Source organism: Spermophilus citellus (genome assembly GCF_964194105.1).
Source record: "Spermophilus citellus genome assembly, chromosome: 10".
NCBI lineage: Eukaryota > Metazoa > Chordata > Mammalia > Rodentia > Sciuridae > Spermophilus > Spermophilus citellus.
In genome coordinates this window covers 128,399,044-128,417,951 of record NC_138197.1, presented here as the reverse complement: position 1 = coordinate 128,417,951, position 18,908 = coordinate 128,399,044, and the positions used below count along the sequence as shown (strand labels likewise).

Genomic DNA, 18,908 nt, shown 5'->3' with positions numbered 1-18,908 from the left:
CGCAGACCCCGGGGTGGACAGAGGCTGCTGGGGTAATGGGGGGTCGGTGGGATGCGAGCCAGACAGGGACCCAGGAATCTCGGTCACAGACCCTCGCCTCCCCTTCCTGGGGTCTGCTGTCATTGGATGTCATCAGCCACGAGTTCACCAGACCCAAACCCCACAGCCCGGGCAGCAGGGGGGGCCCTCGACGGGCCCACGGAGGCCCAGCTGCCCCCATGGCGCCAGGCCAGAGCAGCTGCCTCACGAAGAGCACTTGTCCCCTCAGAGCTCCGTGTGTCTCGCTGCTGGTCCCCGCTGCAGTCCTGAGGGGGCGGGGGCCAGGGTACCTGTGGGGGAGATTTCAACAGGCTGCCCTCTGCCCGCCTGGCCTCGCCCCCCAAGCCACTGCAACAGTGTTGCTACTCGGTGGCCTGGAAGTGGACCGCTGGGGACACAAAGAACCAGTAGGTAAGAAAGAAAGAAAGAAAATCTCACAAGAGTACACGAGGCCATGTGCCCCTGCCATAGGGGCTCAGCCTTTGGCTAGGAATCCGCTGAGCCTCTGTTGGCACAGATAAAAACACCGAATGTCCTGGTGTCCCACGTCTCTGCCAGGGTCCTGCAACATACCCCCTGCACAGACAGGGTCGCATCGCCCGGGCTGATTACAGCCCCTACCTCCTCCAGGGGCAAATTGGATCCCCAGGAAGTGTTCAGATTCTCCTCAAAAAGAAATAAGCCCCAGAAAATGACCAACCAGCTCTCCACTTTGTGGAAATCACCACAGGATCTGGATTCCCTGGGCTCCCCCCCACCTTGGGCTGAGGAACGGCCACCACCTTTGACAGAACATGAGCTCCCGGCTCCCCAAGCCCCACCGCTCCCTGGAGTCTCACCCCCGTGGCTTACTCTCACCCACAGGCTCCTGTGGTCCGCCAAGGTCTCGTTGGGGTCTCCTTCCTCACTGGAAGAGTGGAATCAGAGTGACTGCCCTCAGTCTTCAGTCACAAAGCCCCTGAAGCTTCGAATAAGGACAAGCTGAATTGCACTTTTAAGAAAAATTTCTGGGCTGGGCTGTAGCTCAGTGGCAGAGCGCTTGCCTAGCATGTGTCTGGGTCCAATCCTCAGCCTCACACAAAATAAATAAATAAAGTAAAGGTACTGTTAAAAACAAAGGAAAAGAAAAGAAAAATATTTCTGGTTTGGTGAGGTGGGACCTGCCCATGATCCCAATCTAGCAGTTCCCCGGGAAACCGAGGCAGGAGGATCACAAGTCCAAGGCCATCCTGGACAAGCTAAAGAGACCCTGTCTCAAAATACGGAGTAAAAAGTTCTGAGGAGGCAGCTCCGTGGAAGGGCACTTGTCAGCATGCAGTGGCTCCGGGGTGCCACCCCAGGACTGGGGGGAGCAGTCCGGGCTGGGCGGGGCTGTAGCTCAGCCGAGGAGCACGAGGCTCTGGCAAAAAAGAAAAAATGTTCCATCTTTGGTGTGTTCACCTGGATTCCTTTCCATGAAAGGAGGGAGGTAGGGGTTAGAACGAGTCTTTATTTTTTGTACCGGGGATTGAACCCAGGGCGCTTAACCACTAAGCCGCGTCCCAGCCCTTTTTATACTTTATTTAGGGACAGGGTCTCGTTAAGTTGCTTAGGGCCTCACTAAGTGGCTGAGGCTGGCTTTGAACGCCTGGTCCTCCTGTCTCAGCCTCCTGAGCCGCTGGGATTACAGGTCTGTGCTACCACACCTGGCTTAGAATGAGTCCTTTTTCTACTGTCAGGAATTTACTGATGATCCCTCCTCCCAGTGCCACCAAGTGTCACCTTTGTCATGTGCAAGCCTCCTGCATGGACCTGAGGACCCCATCTTCAGAATCCTGAGGCTGCCCAGACCCTGCCGATTCTGGGTCGTTGCAGACCCCCCTGAGTTGTGGCTCTGGAGGTGACTTGGAGCCCACGGCCAGAGTCCCCCTAGGGCTGCTCAGGTTGGTTTGTCCCAAGGACCCCCCAGCACAGAAGGCATCTGTCACCGCTCCTCTGCCTGCACCGCTCCACTCACCACCTCTTGACAGCTTCTGCTTCCTCTGCTGGCCCGGCTCAGCTCCTCAAAGGACCCTGTGTGCTGGGCAGTGCTGCCACAGTGGGTAGGCTACCTTTGAGTCAGCTGTTTACTTCTGTCCAAGTGGCTAATGGCAGGGTTGCAGGCACTCCCCAAAGCTGTGCCAAGAACTCTGACTTGGCACTGTGATGATGGAGAGCCAGAGGTGACTTTAAGGTTGGGAGTGTGAGAGGATCAAATCTTGAATGTAGAAGCAGGGGTGCTGGGGATGGTTGTTCAGGCTACATACTGCACAAGGGCACTCCATCTGAGGAGCCCGTTCATGTCACTGACCTCATGGAGGTGAACATTTCCTAGAAGAAGTCTTCAGCACAAGGCAGTTATTATTTATTTATTTTTTATTTTGGTCCCGGGGATTGAACTCAGGGGCACTCAACCCCTGACCACACCTCAGCCCTATTTTGTGTTTTATTTAGGGACAGGGTCTCCCTGAGTTGCCTCGACACTGCTGAGGCTGGCTTTGAACTCGCGATCCTCCTGCTGGTGTTACAGGCCTGGGCCACATGCCCAGCTGCAGTTTATCATGCTAATGAAACTGGTGCCTCACGGCCACTTTCCAGTGGATGACAGTGACCTGTTTGGGGGAAGGACGCCCTTTTCAATTTGCACCAAGGCCCCTGTGGCTGTGGCGGCCCTGCTGGGGAATGGATGGGAGGAGAGAAGGGGCAGCGGGGGCTGTTGCTGTGTCCAGGTGCAGCACAGGCACGGGACGACGAGCAGGTCTGCTCCCAGGGACTCGAGGGCCTGGTGTGACACATGTGGCGGTGCCACCGGCTCCCTTTCTTCTCCTGGAGTCTCTGAGTCTCTTGGCCCCCGGTGCCCCCCACACCCAGCCTCCCCCTGGCACGGCCCTCAGAAGGCTGGGAACCCGGGGGACCTTTCACCCAGGGCCACCTGCTCCGGGAGGAGAAAGCCACCCTGTCGGAGGGTCACAGGAGCCTGTCAGGGGGCAGCACCCAGGAAGCAGCCCAGGCCGCTCAGGCCAGAGCCACTATGCGCGGTGACTTCCAGTTGGTGACGTCACCGTCTAACAAGCCTCCCACTGACCCCACGGAGGGCCTCTGTCCTCAGGCAAGGGGACAAGTGAATCTCCACTAAGAGGGTGGCTGCCCTGGCTGCCTGAGGGCGGCTCCTTGGGACCTGACTCTTCAGGGACCTGCCGCGAGGCACAGGTCAATACTAATCATTACTAATGACGCGGGGTGCAGGCCCAGGGAGCTTGCTCAGTGCTCACCGCAGCAGCAGGACCCAGCGGGGATTCAGTGAGCACCGCTGGGCCCTGGGCAGAGTGCTGGGGAGGGACACCAAGGTGAGGAAGACGCCCAGCCCTGGCGTGGTCAGCACCTGGATGCCCCCATCAGTGTCTATCCTCAAAGTGTGGCCACCTCTGAGCATGTTCTAGAAGTTTCCTTCTCTCCTCTGCCCCGCCGTCTTCCTCCTGTGTTATTTCTGAGGCTTGATTTTGCTTTATCGTCATGGCCCTGTATTCTAACGTACTGCTCTCGCCTTTTGCGACATGTGTTTGTACAAACAGCTTCACGTCGCAGGTGGCCTCAAGTGAGATGAGGCGGAAGCTGGGAGCGAGGGCAGGCGCCTCGCCCTCCACCAGGAGGCAGCGCAGCACAGCAAGAGCGGCTGGGAGCCGCAGGAGCCGCAGGACCTGGCCCTGATGAGGAGCAGGCACCTCCCAGGGGTGCTCCAGGTCCCCCAGCTCCTGTCTTGCAGGCTGGAACACGGAAGGGCCCCTCCAGGGGCCACTCGGTTGCACAGGAGGAAGGGTGACCTGCCCTGACCACTCCCATGCCCTGAGGGTCCAACATGGTGGCCTGTGCCCAGAGCCTGGCCCTGTGCCCTGGAGTCCCCTCCTGGCACCTGGTGGTGGAGCCCAGTGCTGCACTGAACGTCGGGTGCACCCAGGTCGCCACAGCGTCGTCAGGAGACCCTGGCCTGCTGCCAGGTGGCTCTGACTCCGGGGGCAGAAGACGTCCCTCAGCAGCCAGCACTGGCTGGTGGGCCTGGGTTGGGAGGAGACGTGGCCAAGGGGTTCAGTGGGCCCACAGGGTGGCAGGCCTCGGGGACAGACTGCCAGAGAGAGAGTCCTGGGAGCTTCCAGGAATCGGGGGTCCCCGTGGGAGCATGGCACACAGTTGACATTCCACCTGACGGTTTTCTCCAGGAGATTAGTGCTGATCTGAGGTGCAGGTGGCCAAGTCCTCTCCCATTCCGCAGGCTCTCTCTTCACATTCTTGATTGTTTCCTTTGCTGTGAAGAAGCGTTTCAGTGTGACACCCTCCCATTTGTTGATCTGGGTTGTCCTTGGGCAGTGGGTGTCTTGTGGTCTCTATTCCTTGGCTGTGACGAGGTGAGCAGCCTCTGCTACATTCTGCCTGCCACCTCACCACAGGCTCAAAGGCAACGCGGCCAAGAAGTCATGGACTGAGACCTCTGAAACCCCAAGCTAAAGTAAACCTTTATGCTTTATCAGTTGATGGTCTCGGGCGTTTCGTCACAGGATGGAGAGCTGACTATCACAAGGCAAACCCCTGTGAGAGCAGGAACACGCAGGTCGGGAAGTGAGCTGAGCTGAGCTACACAGAGCTTGTTGGCCCTGTGCAACCAGCTCCTCCTCGGGCTGCACCTGAAGCCAGCAGTGCCCCCAGTGTCATGTTAACAAGCAGCAGATTCCTTCCCTGCCTCACTAGTTGCCTCCCTTGGTTGGCTTTTCTGACATCACTAAAAGCAAAATGGCTCAGTCACCTGTGGCTGCCATCAAGCTGTGTAGCAAACCACCCCACAGCTCTGCGGCTTCGCGTGAGCTTGGAGACTGGATCGCAGTGCAGCCGGGCACACACACAGGGGACGCTGGGCAAGCAGGTGGCCCTTGAAGCCACCGTGGCAAAGCTTTGTGTCACTCTTGGTGCTTTCCCTGTGGATGCTCCGAGTACTCAGAGGGAGTGTTTGAAGGTGGCTTGTGACCTGCTTCAGGGTCCGGCTGCGTCTGCAATTGCCACAGAGGGTCAGGGTGGCAGGCGAAGCGTGCGCGGGAGAGCAGCCGGTTTTCTAGACTGTCCTCCAGTTGGAGCCTGTGTGACATGTCCTCGGGATGAGATTCAGTGACAATATCGGCAGCAGGCCTCTTTCTCAGAGCCTCATCTCAGTGGGTCTGTGGGGCCTGGAGTCCTGTCTGTGGTGGTGATCAGAGATGGGTGACGGGCTCATTCCTCTGTTATTCCTTCCTTTGTCACTTGCCCAGGCCCACGTGGGCAAGTGCGTCCTGTGGCTACTGTCCACCTGCTGCCGGACAGCAGAGCCCCTCTGCGGAGCCCAGTCTGGACCCTACAACTGTGAGTAAATACATTGATGTTCGAATCTACTCAGACTCCGGTGGTTTGTTTTCCAACAATAAATATTTGAGCCGGTGCCTGTAATCCCAGTGGCTCCGGAGGCTGAGGCAGGAGGATCGTGACTTCAGAGCCAGCCTCAGCAACAGCGAGGCTCCAAGCAGCTAAGTGAGACCCTGTCTCTAACTAAAATACAAAATAGGGCTGGGGATGGGGGCTCAGTGGCCGAGTGCCCCTGAGTTCAATCCCTGGCACACACCCCCAAATAAATAAATAAATGTTCGAGAAACTAAAAGTATTTTTTTCTTTTTAATTTAAAGGGATCTATTTTCTGTTCCGAGTCTGAGAATTCACTAGAAGATCAAGTGGGGGACCAAGGGTGCTGGCCAGGGCTGGCCCTGGGCAGGGTGCTTCCTGACTTGGGGTGACAGGAGGGGCTCCTGGCGGGCCTCAGGGATAGACTCTCAGGACTCAGGGCTTCCCTGCCCACCACTCACTCAGACCTGGCCAGGAATGGCCCTTCAGCATGGACTTGCTGTCCCACTGCCCTGGTGTCCCACTGGGTGAGGTTTCACAGGTCGCTAAGCAGGCCCTGTCCTTGTGGGCTAGGAGCACTGAAACGCCATGGGCCATCTTTAGAGACAGGGGACTCAGTGGGAGGAGAATGTGCACCCCCAGGGCAGGGCCGCCCAGCGCCTGCACACCTACCTTCTGGCCGGGAGGAGGCCTTCAAGCCGTTTCCATGCTCTCTTCCTGGCTCTGCTAACGTTGCGCCAGCCCTCACATCACCGTTCTGAGCCAGTGCTTACCTGTGCTCCCTGACGACTGACCGTGATCCCTCTCTGGGTCCCCTGACCTGGCGCTCTGCAGGGCCTGTCAGGAGCTTGGATGGTCTCAGAACATGAGCACCACCTCGGGCCCCCTCCTCTCCCTGGCCTCTTCCCCAGCGCGCAGCTGCGGATGGAGGGAGGCCCAGCTTGTGAAGTGGGGCAGACCCACTCCGCCATGCACACACCTAGGGCGTCGGTGTCTACGTCTCACCTTCCACATCTGTGCATTTAGCCCGGAGTTTGGCACAAAATAGGCAACTAATAAATAATGCTTGTAAATACTGGCGACGATGGTGTGGTGGATTCACCCAGGACGTGACTTACAAGTTGTAAACTTGATCTAAAGGACATGGCTCACCATCGCCCCCTTCTGGCTGAATAGAGGTGTCCACTCGTTTCCTTTATCAGGTGGAATTGGCCCCTCCCCTGTGCCCCAAGCCTGCGCCCCAGGGAGTCAGAGCTTAGCCTTGTTAAAGTGCCTGGCACCCCATGAGTGCTCGGGAGACGGGAGTCCCTGTTCAGGCCACCAACCTGACACCACTGCTCCACCCTCTGGGCCTGCCAGTTAAGCCAGAGGAACCCACAAGGAACCAGGTTGGGCTCAGAGTGTCTGTTCCCACCGCCGCCGGGACTCTCCTAGAACACACCAGGGTCTCCCAGGACAAATGCCAGTGTCCACTCTGGAAAGAGGCCTCCAGGAAGGCCCCCACACTCCAAGGCCACAGGTACTGTCACAGCACAAGTCCAAGGCCAGCTCCACAGAGAGAAGACGACTGTTCCTGCAGAGGAGGATGCTTCCTCCCCAGGGGGCCAGCAGACCAGGGGCCGGACTGGCCACCTCCTCCTGCTGGACCTTGAACTGGCATCCTCCATTGCTGAGCCTGTGTCCACTGCCTGAGGGAAGAGGCGCCCCAGGCTGGAGGGTGGCCATCTCCCTGAGTGAAGGCCTTCAGTGGGGCCCCTTGTCCCCGTGGCCATCTAGCCCTCAGGGAGGCCTCATAACCCACTGACCATACCTGGTGGCAAGACCAGGGCCACCGCCCGCACCTCTGCCTCTCACCCCCACCCCTGCCTCCCACCCTCCACACACACACACACCTTCAGACTTCGCAGCTGTTTTTATTAATAATATTATCTTCTCCTTTAAGCATCCCTTTAAGGGTGAAATGAAATTCAACCATTTACAGAGAAAATGATTTCAGAATGTACATATTGATTTTCCTTTACAAAAAAAATAATTATTCTTGGTGTCCTTAAATTACACATTTCCCAGGGTCCTGCCTTCTGCCTGGGCAAGTCCTGTGTCCCCACTCAGAATCTCACCTTTGCCCTAAAGCACTCCCGCACCTGTCCCTAGAACCCTGTGACCCCCAGGTGGACGAGGCCTGCTGGATGCCGACACAGAAGCCCACCCCAGTCTGGAGGTCACGGGCCACTGGTTGCTGGGGAGAGATCTGGATATGGTGACAGGGCAGTGGTGTCCTGCGGTTCACATTGTTTGGTTTCCTTTCATATTGGGGAACAGCCCTGGGGATCCCCTGCCCCCCAAATTCCCAGTGTATGCTGCGGTCATATGTGGAACTCTCACCCCATGTCCCGGCCCTGGCTCTCACGGCTGCCCTCTGCACCCAAGGCCTGGTCTCCACTTCTGGCCGAGTGTGCCCTCCGCACGGTGGGAGAAGCGAGGAGGGCCGCACGGGCCTGAGTTTCTCCTGTTCTTCCCCGAGTCCAGGCCGTGCCTTGGGCCAGGGGCCGCAGCTGCCCTGGGAGGGGCCATCCCTGAAGCAGCTGAGCAGGGCTGGGGGGCCAGCCTGTCACAGGGCCAGCAGAGGTGGCCCCTGCCCCAACCGAAGCCTGACTTCTAGAGCCAAGACTCAGCCCCAAGAGGAACCAAGGAGAGAGGTTCTATGACTCCAAAGGAGGGGTTCCCTCGGGGGTGTCCACTAGATGGAGGCAGAGAGGAGCCATGGAGCCCTCTCAGCCTGCTCCATGCCTGCCCTGAGCTGCTGAGGCCAGCTCCCCCACCATGTCTACATCTGGCACATCCCCAGACAGAGCAGTGGCAGCAGAGACCCCTGTTCTCCCAGCCCATCAGGAACCCTCCAGTAAGACTCCCCCAAAACCCACCAGGTGTGGGGATCAGGAGGCACAGTGGGGCCAGAGGGGCTGAGGGGTAGAGGGCTCGAAGCTTTCGGCCTCAGATCGGGACAATTCTCATTCCTCAGACTGACAGACAGACAGACAGACACCCTGCATCCCCATTCAGCTTTGTTTTCTGGGCTCTCCATGGGCTTTCTGCCTCGGTCATCTGGGGGAGCCATGGGAAGTGTGGCCACCGGCTCCAGGTCCAGGACCGGGACTCCCACACCTACACACAAGCACCTACATACGGGGACCGTCGACACAGACGTGGACAATACACACCAGCATGCACCCATGCCCGTAAATACACACGCACACACAACACGGCCATTCCACAGCAGCCTCTGCACACGGGCATCACGGGGAACGGCTGAGGGGGGTCAGGGGAGGGGGGCGTGCCGCCCTCCCCCCGACCTGCAGGCTCTTGCTGTACCCTAGCCCTGTGCGGACAGGAGAGTGGGAACGGCTCATTCTAGAAGCTCTGGACAACGGAGAGCAGGACCCTACGACTCAAACACTCATTTCTGCCCCTTCCCCAACATGCTGCTTCCCCACATCCATCCTAAGAGCCTCTTCTCCCAAGTCGAGGCCGGGCACCAGGAGCCCAGAGATTACATATCCCAGTCTCCCTGGAGGTTATTGTAGCCAAGTTGTGGCCAATGAGATGCCATGAAAATGACTGGATTCCTGGCTCCTGTCCTTAGTGGGAAAGGTGCCTTTCCCACCCCCTGATAGGGGGCTCCGGAGCAGCCCTGTATCCAGACTTGGAAGGTGTGGCTGGAGGAAGCAGAGCCACCCTCTGGCCTCAACCATCTCCCTGTGGACAATGAACCACCCACAAGCTTGTCTTGCTTGAATTTCAGTTTCTTTACTTACAATAGCTTAGAACCTACTCCAACAAACACCTTCCCTCTCCCAAGGCAAACTAAGAGGAACGGGTTGACATATAACTGGCCTTAATGTCCCTTTTGGGCCCAGAAGAGCCTCATGGCCCCTTCCTGGACCCTAATCAGCCCTAAGGAGGGGCACAAGAGTGACTGCCCCAGGGACGGAGGCAGGCTGGGGCCACTGGTGTGTGGAGGGAGAGGCCTCAAGTGGGTCTCCCCTCTCTGGGACCCTCTACTAAGCTCCCCATCCCCCTAGCCCCTGCTCTCATCCCACCTGAGAACTGGACTGCGGGTCCCTGTGAGGCAGCCCACGGGCAGCAATATGAGAGGCAAGAGGGACCGTCAAGGCCAGGGGCCCAGCCTACCTCAGCCGCAAGGGGCAGGCGGCGTGGGGCCTCAAATCCCTCCTGCCCAGAACTCCAAGGACACTGTGAAGCCCCCTTAGCGCTCCTCTCAGCTCCATGCCATGCTCCCTGCCCTCCCACTAGGTACCCCCTCTTGCTCCTGGACCCAAACGCACTTATTTACAGAGCCCACGGCCTCCTGGGATGTCCTGATCTCTCTGCAGGTCCCAAGCCCCAGGAGGCCCAAGGCCGTCTTCTCTCCCCCAGGCTGCAGCCCCCACGTGGCTGCCTGGTGAGTCCCTGCAGGCTCCCTTCCGTGCCACCTGCTGCACTCTCCAGTAGCACCTCCTGGCCACCGCCCTCTTGGCAGCAGAAGGACTGCGGAGTTGTCTGGCTTGCTCCCGTGTCCTGGCAGGAAGGATTTCTTTTCTTCTTTTTTGAGCTTAGAGACCTGATCTTGACGCACAAGGACTTGCACAGGGAAGATCTCCGACCTACTCCTGGTCCTCCCAAGAAGCCCCAAGCCGGCAGGAGGCCAGAACTCTGGGGGTAGCCACCACGCCTCACTGCCATCTGCCTATGCGATCGCGCAGCCCTAGCCTTCGACCACGTCCGATTGGCCCCTGGCGGCGGGTGGCCTTCCCTCGCGGGGGCCCTTGCTCCGCGCGCCTTCCTCCGTGCTCTTGGGCTCCTGGTAGGGGTTGTCGAGCAGGTAGCGGAACTGGTCGTAGTTCTTGAGCAGGTACTTGGGGGCATACATGTGCTCGCTGGGGTCGGCGGGCGGGTACTCCTGCTGCGTGCCGTCAAACCAGCCGCCGGTGCGGATCAAGCTCCGGATGTAATTGAGGTCCCGCTTGTCCTCGTAGTCACCCCAGCGGGGGAAGTCGCCGTTCTGGGCGGACACGAGCTTGAAGTAGATGCCCTCGGGCGTGAAGCACCAGGAGCAGTGCCAGCCGGCGAAGTGCAGGGGGCTGCCCAGCGACCACTGCACCAGGATGTGGCCGGTGCGGTTCTCGTACTGGCGGAAGTTGGGCATGGTGTAGTACTGGCGGCGGCGCAGGCGGATGCCGTCCAGCCCGTACACGGCCTGCAGCATGTCCACTGTGCAGCCCGACACCACCTCCAGGGTGCCCGGCTGCTTCCAGAAGAAGCCGTAGAGCGACTTGCGCATGTGGAAGGCGAAGGGCTCCGTCCAGCCGTCGTAGAGCTTGAGGAAGAGGACGCCGTCGCGCGCCGGGATCTCGTCGGCGTCGTCGATGATGAAGACGTCGTCGGGCCGCAGGTTGCGCAGGCGCGAGACGCCGTCCTGCGTGAGGAAGGTGCGCAGGTAGTCGTCGGCGATCCAGCCGTCCTGCCGGCCGCCGGGCGGGAAGTGGTCCAGGAAGACGTAGAGCACCTTGTGGCGAATGTACTCGAAGGTGCCGTTGGTCAGCATCTCGCGGAACTTGAGCGGCCGCGGCTCCCCGTAGGCCGTGAAGTTGGACTCGCACACCACGAAGGCATCCACCACGTCGCCCAGCTCGTGGAAGCGCACGTCCAGCAGGTCGAACTCGTGGTTGATGTTGATGGCGTTGATGACGCGCCGCGGCACCTCCCTGGGCACCAGCCGCTCCTTGGTGGGCAGGTTGGAGTACTGCACCACCGTGGGCACCCCACAGCTGGGCCCGTGCCAGCCGGGCAGGCACACGCACTCCACCCACTTGCGCCTTGCGCCCTGCCTGCTCGCACGCTCCCGGGCCGTCAGCGTGTGCCGGGGAGGGCGCCGCGGGCCCCGGGTGGAGGGGCCGTACGCCCCCTCGGGTTTCTCCTCGGGCCGCCCTGAGGGTGGCTTATCCAGCATTTTGGTCCCTGGCTTAAAGCACACGCCCCCCGCTTTGGTGCGCACAAAATACTCCGTGGTGTCCTCGGGCAGCACAAAGTCCACCCGGTGGAGTTCCTCGGTGGCCTTGCTGGGGGACAAGGGCTGGAGCAGAGGCGAGTGGGAGTAGAGTGGGGTTCGCAGCAGGTCCGGGCCACCAGGCTCAGGGCTGGCCTGAGGTGTAACGGGGGCATTGTTCCAGAAGAAGCTGGACACGAGGTTAGGGCTGAGAGAGGCCAGTTCTCGGGGGAAGGTGACATAGGACAGGGTCTTAAAGAAGTGCAAGAAGGAGATGAGGCACAGGCCGGCCATACAGAACATGAAAAAGAGCTTGTAGCGTCTCATCTTCATCCTGCGAAAAAAGGAGAGAGTGGACCATCAGGGGCAGCCTGGGGCTCTTCTCCTAGGGAGGACAGGTGAGGGCAGGGTGGAGGGGGAGCCTTTACTATTGGCACCATGTTTGAGGCCATCCTGCATAGAGTCACCCATCTCCTGCCCCCTAGGGGTCCACGGCAGCACCAAAGCCCCTGGAAGTCCCAGGGTCAAGGAAACTGCCCCTTGCTCCCACAGCCCTTGTCCCCAGAGATCCCAAGCCACCAGGGCTACCCCTCAGCCCGCTGCTTCTCTGCCTGGCCCACCATGACTGGACCAACTGCAGGGCTAGGATTTGCTCCAGAAGCAATGTGCAACCTGGGAACGCTCCATGGAAATGCTGTACTGCCCCAGGGGAGGGGCCAGCAGGCTAACCCCTACCCACTGGGGTCCCATCCTGCACTGCAGAGGGTGGGGGGCTGTTCCCTATCTATCTATTCATCCATCTGAAACAGGACAGAGACCCTCACCCTGGAGACCCTTTTCATAATTAAGCAGAAACCCCCACCATTTCTGTAATATATAAGTTCCTCTGAGCCTTGTCAGAAAGTTTTTGCACAAGGTATCAGCTATCAGCAAAATCTTGTGCAGAGGGCACTGTGGTTTGGACCTTCCTCTGTTTGTAAGTGCCAAGTTTGCAGGAAAAAAAAATTACTTTTATGTAGACTTCTTTAAAAATGTAAAACTCCAAGCCTCCTGGCCATACACACCCCCCCCCAACTCCCCACCCCCACCACCCCGCTGCCACTGGGTATAAAGTTCAAAGAATTTCTAGACTCATGGTCCAGAGGAGGATTTCAGACACGAGCCACACTCTGGACTGGCCGGTGCAGCCAATAGACTGCCTCTCTGTCCTACCTCATTTGGCAATTCCAGATGGGACAGTGGCGCCAAAGATGGCTTTTCCATCTCTCCAGGGTCTGGCTTCCCCGGGGCGTTGGAGGACAATGCTTCCCTTTGGTGCACCACAGCGACTCTGCCTGTGGGGGAGGCACTAGGTGCCCTAGAGCAGCCACCCTGAAGCACAGTGGAACCCACTGGGAGCAGGCACCAGGACTAGGGAGCTGAACAGGTAGGACCGGCTCCTTTAGTGGTAGCCCATCTGACTTCCCCCTGGAGGCCTGAGCAGGTGGAAGAGAGGCTGATCACCTCTGAGGCCCTGAGTCACCTGCCAGCATTCGGGGTAAGGGAATTGGTCCGGGTGTCTAGGGGTCCTGTCAACTATTAAGAAGACCCAGGGAGTTGCCCAAGGAGTCTCTGTTGGGTCAGTGAGCGTAGGGGAGGCCGTGACTCCCTTCTTTGGTTTTGGAATTGTGCAGCTGGGATGGTACAGAAATTTTTCTCTGATCATGTCTGTGTGCAAGTGTGTGAATGAGAGGGACAAGGGAAGGTTCCGACCTGACCCAAGGGCCCAAGTGACTGCAGTGTCCCCATCCGTGGTTCCGTGGTACCTCAGTCTGAGGCAGATTCCACCAACCCACGTCTAGGGGGAAGCTCCAGGTAGGGGGTTGTTACCCACCCATAAAGCTAAGAGGACTCTAAGTCCCCAAGAGGAGATCAGCCGGAGACCACAAAGTGAGTCTTGTCCTAATGTGAGACACCACGCAGGGTGGAACATGGGAGGCACACAAAGGAAACTGACTCTTTTGAAATGTATGTTAGGAAACTATAAGAAAAGTTCTGAATGGTTACTGTGGGGCAAAGCTCACTCCACAAAGGTTATATACTTTGTGAATTAGAATGGCCCGCCCTTGAAGTGGAATAGCCACCAGAAGGATCTTTAGATAAAAGTGTCCTTGGTGAGGTCCATTTAATAGTTGACAGAACCCCTAGTCACCAGACCAGTTCCCTTACACTGAACGCTGGCAAGAGACAGTGCAGAAACAGTTCCTTTGGCTGAGAGCCTGTCTGGAAGGAAGGTCTAAGTTGGTATTAGCCCGGGCTATAGTGGCCTCTAGGACTCAACAGAAGGGAACTAAACAGGAAAATCCTGACAAAGACAAGACAGAAAGGAAACCAGTTTTTTCCATGAGCCACAAGAGAACCCACCACCTTATGTGCCATTCTACCCGACATTGCCAAGACCACTGAGACAGCAGACTGTCCCCTCAGCCCCCTTGTCCTCAGAGGCAACAGACAACGGTCCTCAACACTGGCTATTCCATCCTCCTTTAATGTCCTCAGTGCCAGAGGCTTCCTCAGAGCCAGACTCCTCCACCCCAAGACCAAGGCAGAAAACTTGTCCCAAGACCAGAGCCATGACTCAGGTGAGCGCTCTCCCAATGCCCTTTCGAGAGAGTAGAGGACCTACTTATGTTGACCAGGAGGGAAACGTCTGAGGGGGACAATGTAGTTTTGCAGACAGCCTTTCACCACCATTGATCTCTTGAACTGGAAAAATCATACTCCCTCTTACATGGAGAAGCCTTGGGCCCTGATTGATCTGATGTGATCCAGTACCCAGACCCACCTGCCCACCTGGGTTGACGACAGAGCCCAGACAGTGATCCCAGCAGCTTGCAAGTGGCTAGAGGCACACGCTCCGGACGCACAAGGCAACATTCAGTCCTATGCCCAGGCCCAGTGCCCCAACAGAGACCCAGGGTGGGACCCCAGGAAGAGTAAGAGCACCTAAAGATAAAGAGATATCAAGAGGCCCTTATGGGCAGCCTAAAGGAAGGGGAAATGAGAGCCCTAACCATGAACAAGCTATCCGGAGTGCTCCAAAGCCTGAGGAAAGCCCCAGCCAGTTCTAGGAACAACTGTGCAAGACCCTCCAACCCTCCCTTCAACCCTGAGGCATCAGACTGCCAGCGAGTAAAACTAGCCCACAGAGATAGTCGCCAAAAATGCCAAAAACTTTGCTAAAAAAAGAAAAAATGCCAATGAGCTGATGAAGTAGCCACCACAATTTTCATAACTGAGACCAAGAAGAGGGGTCTCCTTGCAGCTGCCCTCACCACAAACCCAGAAGTCACCCAAAGGGAGGGTCCCACCAGGACAAAGCCAAGATATCCCCAGCGTGGAGGTGATTGGTTTAAGACTGGAAAAGGAAGGTGTCTCCCAGGCGGATGGGGGAGGTTTTCTGATGGCCACTTGGCCATCCCTGAGACTCCGGCCCCTGCCTTCATCAGGCAGGTCCAGGGGGAGCACACATGGGCCAAACAGCATTGAGACTGTCCTGAGTCAGCATTCCTACATCCCTGGCTCTCGAGCACTTCCCAGGTGACGTGGGAACAGTGCAAAACTCATGCCTGCAACAACCCCCCCCAGGGGCCAAGGCTCCCACCAGGAATCTAGGCTATAGGAGAAAGCACCTTTGAGGACTTGGGAGTGGACTTCACTGAACTGCCGTGCTCACGGGGTTAGAAATATCTTTTTTTTTTTTTTTTTTTTTTGGTATTGAACTCAAGGGCACTTGACCACTGAGCCACCTCCCCAGCCCAATTTTTTGTATTTTATTTAGAGACAGGGTCTCGCTGAGTTGCTTAGCACCATGCTAAATTGCCGAGGCTGATCCTCCTGCCCCAGCTTCCCTTCGCCTCCTGAGCCACTGGAATTACTGGTATGTACCACTGTGCCTGGCTGTATGTTCTTTTGTTTGTTTTGTTTTTGGTGCTGGGGATCCAACCAAGGGCCTTGTGCATGAAAGGTAATCACTCTACCCACCGGGCTCTATCCCCAGCCCTGTATGTTCTTCATCCGGCTGGTGCAAGCCTTTCCAGCCCACAGTGAGGGGGATAGGGTGGTGGCCAGGGCGCTCCTCCAGAAAACTATTCCTAGATTTGGTATCCCCATAACCATTGGCTCAGATGACGGGCCAACTTTTACTCCCTACAGACTACAGAGTTCTGATAAAGTAGAAAGGATGGATTGGACTTTAAAGGCTCAAACTGTGTCTGGAAGTTCACCTGCATTGGGATGAAATCCTCCCTACTACTCCATTACGGATTAGATCACTCCATCAAGAGGACTGGATGCTCTCCCTCTGAGCTAGTGCATGGAGGACCCCCACTAATCAGGGGGTTACAGGGGACTTAAGGGAAAAGGAGAATTAACATTGAGGCAACAGCTTCAGGCTTTAGGGGGAACCTCACAGACTCCCAACCAGTGGGTCAGAGAGATTGCCAGTCAGTCTGGCTGCAGCTGCACCCTCCCTCAGGCCTAAGAATGGAATAGTCAGCCCCTAGAACCTCTTTGGAAGGGTCCTGTCACTGTTATTTTGTGCACCCCAACTGCAGGAAAAGTTGCAGAGGTGTGTCCCTGGATTCACTACACCAGGCTCAAGCCTGGGGGTGAACTCCAGATCCCGCTGCACCCCAGAGGGAACACCAGAGAAGACTGAGGGTCAGAAGGACAACAGCCCACCTCTGATCACTCCGGAAGCTCACTAACCCGAGCATGGTCCAAGCTTGAGGAGACCACAGCCCTGCTTCAGCCGCCCAGGGCCTGGCTGATCAGCACACGGCAGAAGAGAATCTTCCCACCAGGACAAATGGACTCGGTTCATCCTCTAAGACAGTCCCCCTACTGTAATGCACTGTCACCCACCTCTAGCCATATATCATATATGTAGTTCTCCACTTGGTTTTTGCTACAGATTTGATAACAGTAACTCCAACTGACTGGACCCTTGGTAACAAAATTTCCCATATATATATATATATATATATATATATATATATATATATATATATTAATATATATATATATATATATATATATATATATATATATATATATATATTAATCTTGCTTATCAGGTTTTCTAGGGTTTGTTTGGTGTTATTAATTTGACATTGTTAACTTATACTGTTTAACCTATATGTTGGTCTATCACTTAGTTTGGTTTCCTTTTTAATCTTAGGGGGCTCTACCCCACTCTTGCCTCAGTGGTAGAAATTTTGTGAACTGTGGGTCAAGTCAATTTATTATAATTAGGGAGTGATTATATATATATTTAGGACTTGCCCCACCAGAAAGATGCTGTAATTGGATGACTATTTGTCTCTGGAAAAGACCTAGGGATCCATTAGAAAAGGATTTAATCTAGGAGGTCAACAAACTTGGGGTAAGGATGAATGGTCACCCCAGAGAATTATCGCCACTTCTGGTCTTGCTGCCTGGACCCTGGAGGGCAGCTGGGGCTACAGAACTGTCTTGCCACATTGGAGTGTTGGCTTACAGACTGTACTGGAAATTATTGCTAATCAAACTGCTCTGGCCTTTGACATCCTGTGGTTTTCTACTCTTGGTAGATTCAAAAGCTTAATTGGCCTAGTAGGTATTCTGCCGTGAACCTGTTTATTACTCCCATGTTTGGCTCCCTGTGCATTAAAATTATTGGGTCCACTATAGAAGCAGCTGTTGGAAAAAAAAGATATGACAACTAAGATTGTGACATTCTATAATGCTTTAAGCCAAGAGGATGATGATAATGTTTGATTTAAATAAATAATGAGGGCTGGGAATGTGCACGCTCGCCTGGCATGCGTGCGGCCTGGGTTCGATCCTCAGCACCACATACAAACAAAGATGTTGTGTCCGCCGAGAACTAAAAAATAAAATATTAAAAATTCTCTCTCTCTCTCCTCTCTCACTCTCTCTTTAAAAAAAAAAATAAAATAAGAGTTCCTTAACAAAAAATAAATAAATAAATAAATAATGATTGGGGCTTGTGTCCGCTGAAAACTAAAAAATAAATAAATAATTATAAATAAATAAATAAATAAAGATCATTCAAAGGCAGAAATGAAACAAGCCAGAGACCACAGAAGACTCTTACCATAATAAGCAGAAACCCCCACCATATTTTTTTTCAGTTGTAGATGGACACAATATCTTTGTGTTATTTATTTATTTTTGTATGTGATGCTGAAGATCAAACCCAGTGACCCACACATGGGAGGCAAGCGCTCAGCCTCTGAGCCACAACCCCAGCCCTCCCATTATATTTGTAACATGTAAGTTCCTCTGAGCCTCTAGATATCAGCTATCAGCAAAATCTTCTGCAGGGGGCACCATGGTTTGGTAATCGTGATTTGTAAATGGCAGTTTGCGGGGAAAAAAATTACTTTTATGTAAACTTTTGCAAAAATGTAAAACACCAACACTCCCCAACACACACACTGGGTAAAAGTTCAAAGAATTTCTAGACTCATGGTCCAGAGGAGAATTTTAGACATGAGCCACACTCTTGGCCAGCTGCAGCCAATAAACCAGCTTCCTGAAAACCCCTCAGGTGTCCAGCCTCGTATCCTGCATCCCATCATCCACCGATCTTGTGGACATAGACACACCATTTCAATACTTTTTCATTGAAAAAAATTCACAGATCTCAGGGCTGGGGCTGTAGCTCAGTGGCAAAGCGCTTGCCTCGCACATTTGAGGCACTGGGTTCGATCCACATAAAAATAAACAAAGATCTTGTGTCCATCTACAACTAAAAAATATATTTAAAAAAATGCACAGATCTCGGGCTGGTGATGTGGCTCAAGCGGTAGCGCGCCCACCTGGCATGCGTGCGGCCCGGGTTCGATCCTCAGCACCACATACAAACAAAGATGTTGTGTCCGCCAAAAACTAAAAAATAAATATTAAATCTCTCTCTGTCTCTCTTAAAAAAAAAAAAAGACTCTGTCTCTAAAAAAAAGAAATGCACAGATCTCAAAGAAACACTCAGTTCTGACTCTTTTTTTTTTTTTAAAGAGAGAGGGAGAGAGAGAATTTTTAATATTTATTTTTTCAGTTATTGGCGGACACAACATCTTTGTATGTGGTGCTGAGGATCGAACCCAGGCCGCACGCATGCCAGGCGAGCGCGCTACCGCTTGAGCCACATCCCCAGCCCCAGTTCTGACTCTTTTTTGGCCTCGCCCATGTTGGCAAGCCCTGAGTTGCCTCCCCTGCCCCTTTTTTAAAGTTTTCTTTTGAGACAAGGTCTCACTAAATTGCTGTCCTGTCACAGCTGTGGAATCACTGGGATTTCATTTTAAAAACTAAATTAAACAGAGCTGGGCGTGGTGGCCCACGCCTGTAA

General features: G+C 55.2%; 1 protein-coding gene across 1 annotated transcript in view; it reads right to left on the bottom strand.

The window, feature by feature from the left end:
* Nucleotides 1-7,380: 7,380 nt before the first annotated feature.
* MGAT3 (beta-1,4-mannosyl-glycoprotein 4-beta-N-acetylglucosaminyltransferase) overlaps nucleotides 7,381-18,908 on the bottom strand; it is a 44,121-nt gene continuing 32,593 nt past the window's right edge. The window contains exon 2 of the mRNA XM_081309742.1: nucleotides 7,381-11,849. Within this exon, the coding sequence (XP_081165868.1) occupies nucleotides 10,235-11,848 (1,614 nt within the window). The 5' untranslated portion in view covers nucleotide 11,849 and the 3' untranslated portion in view covers nucleotides 7,381-10,234. The remainder of the gene's footprint in view (nucleotides 11,850-18,908) is intronic.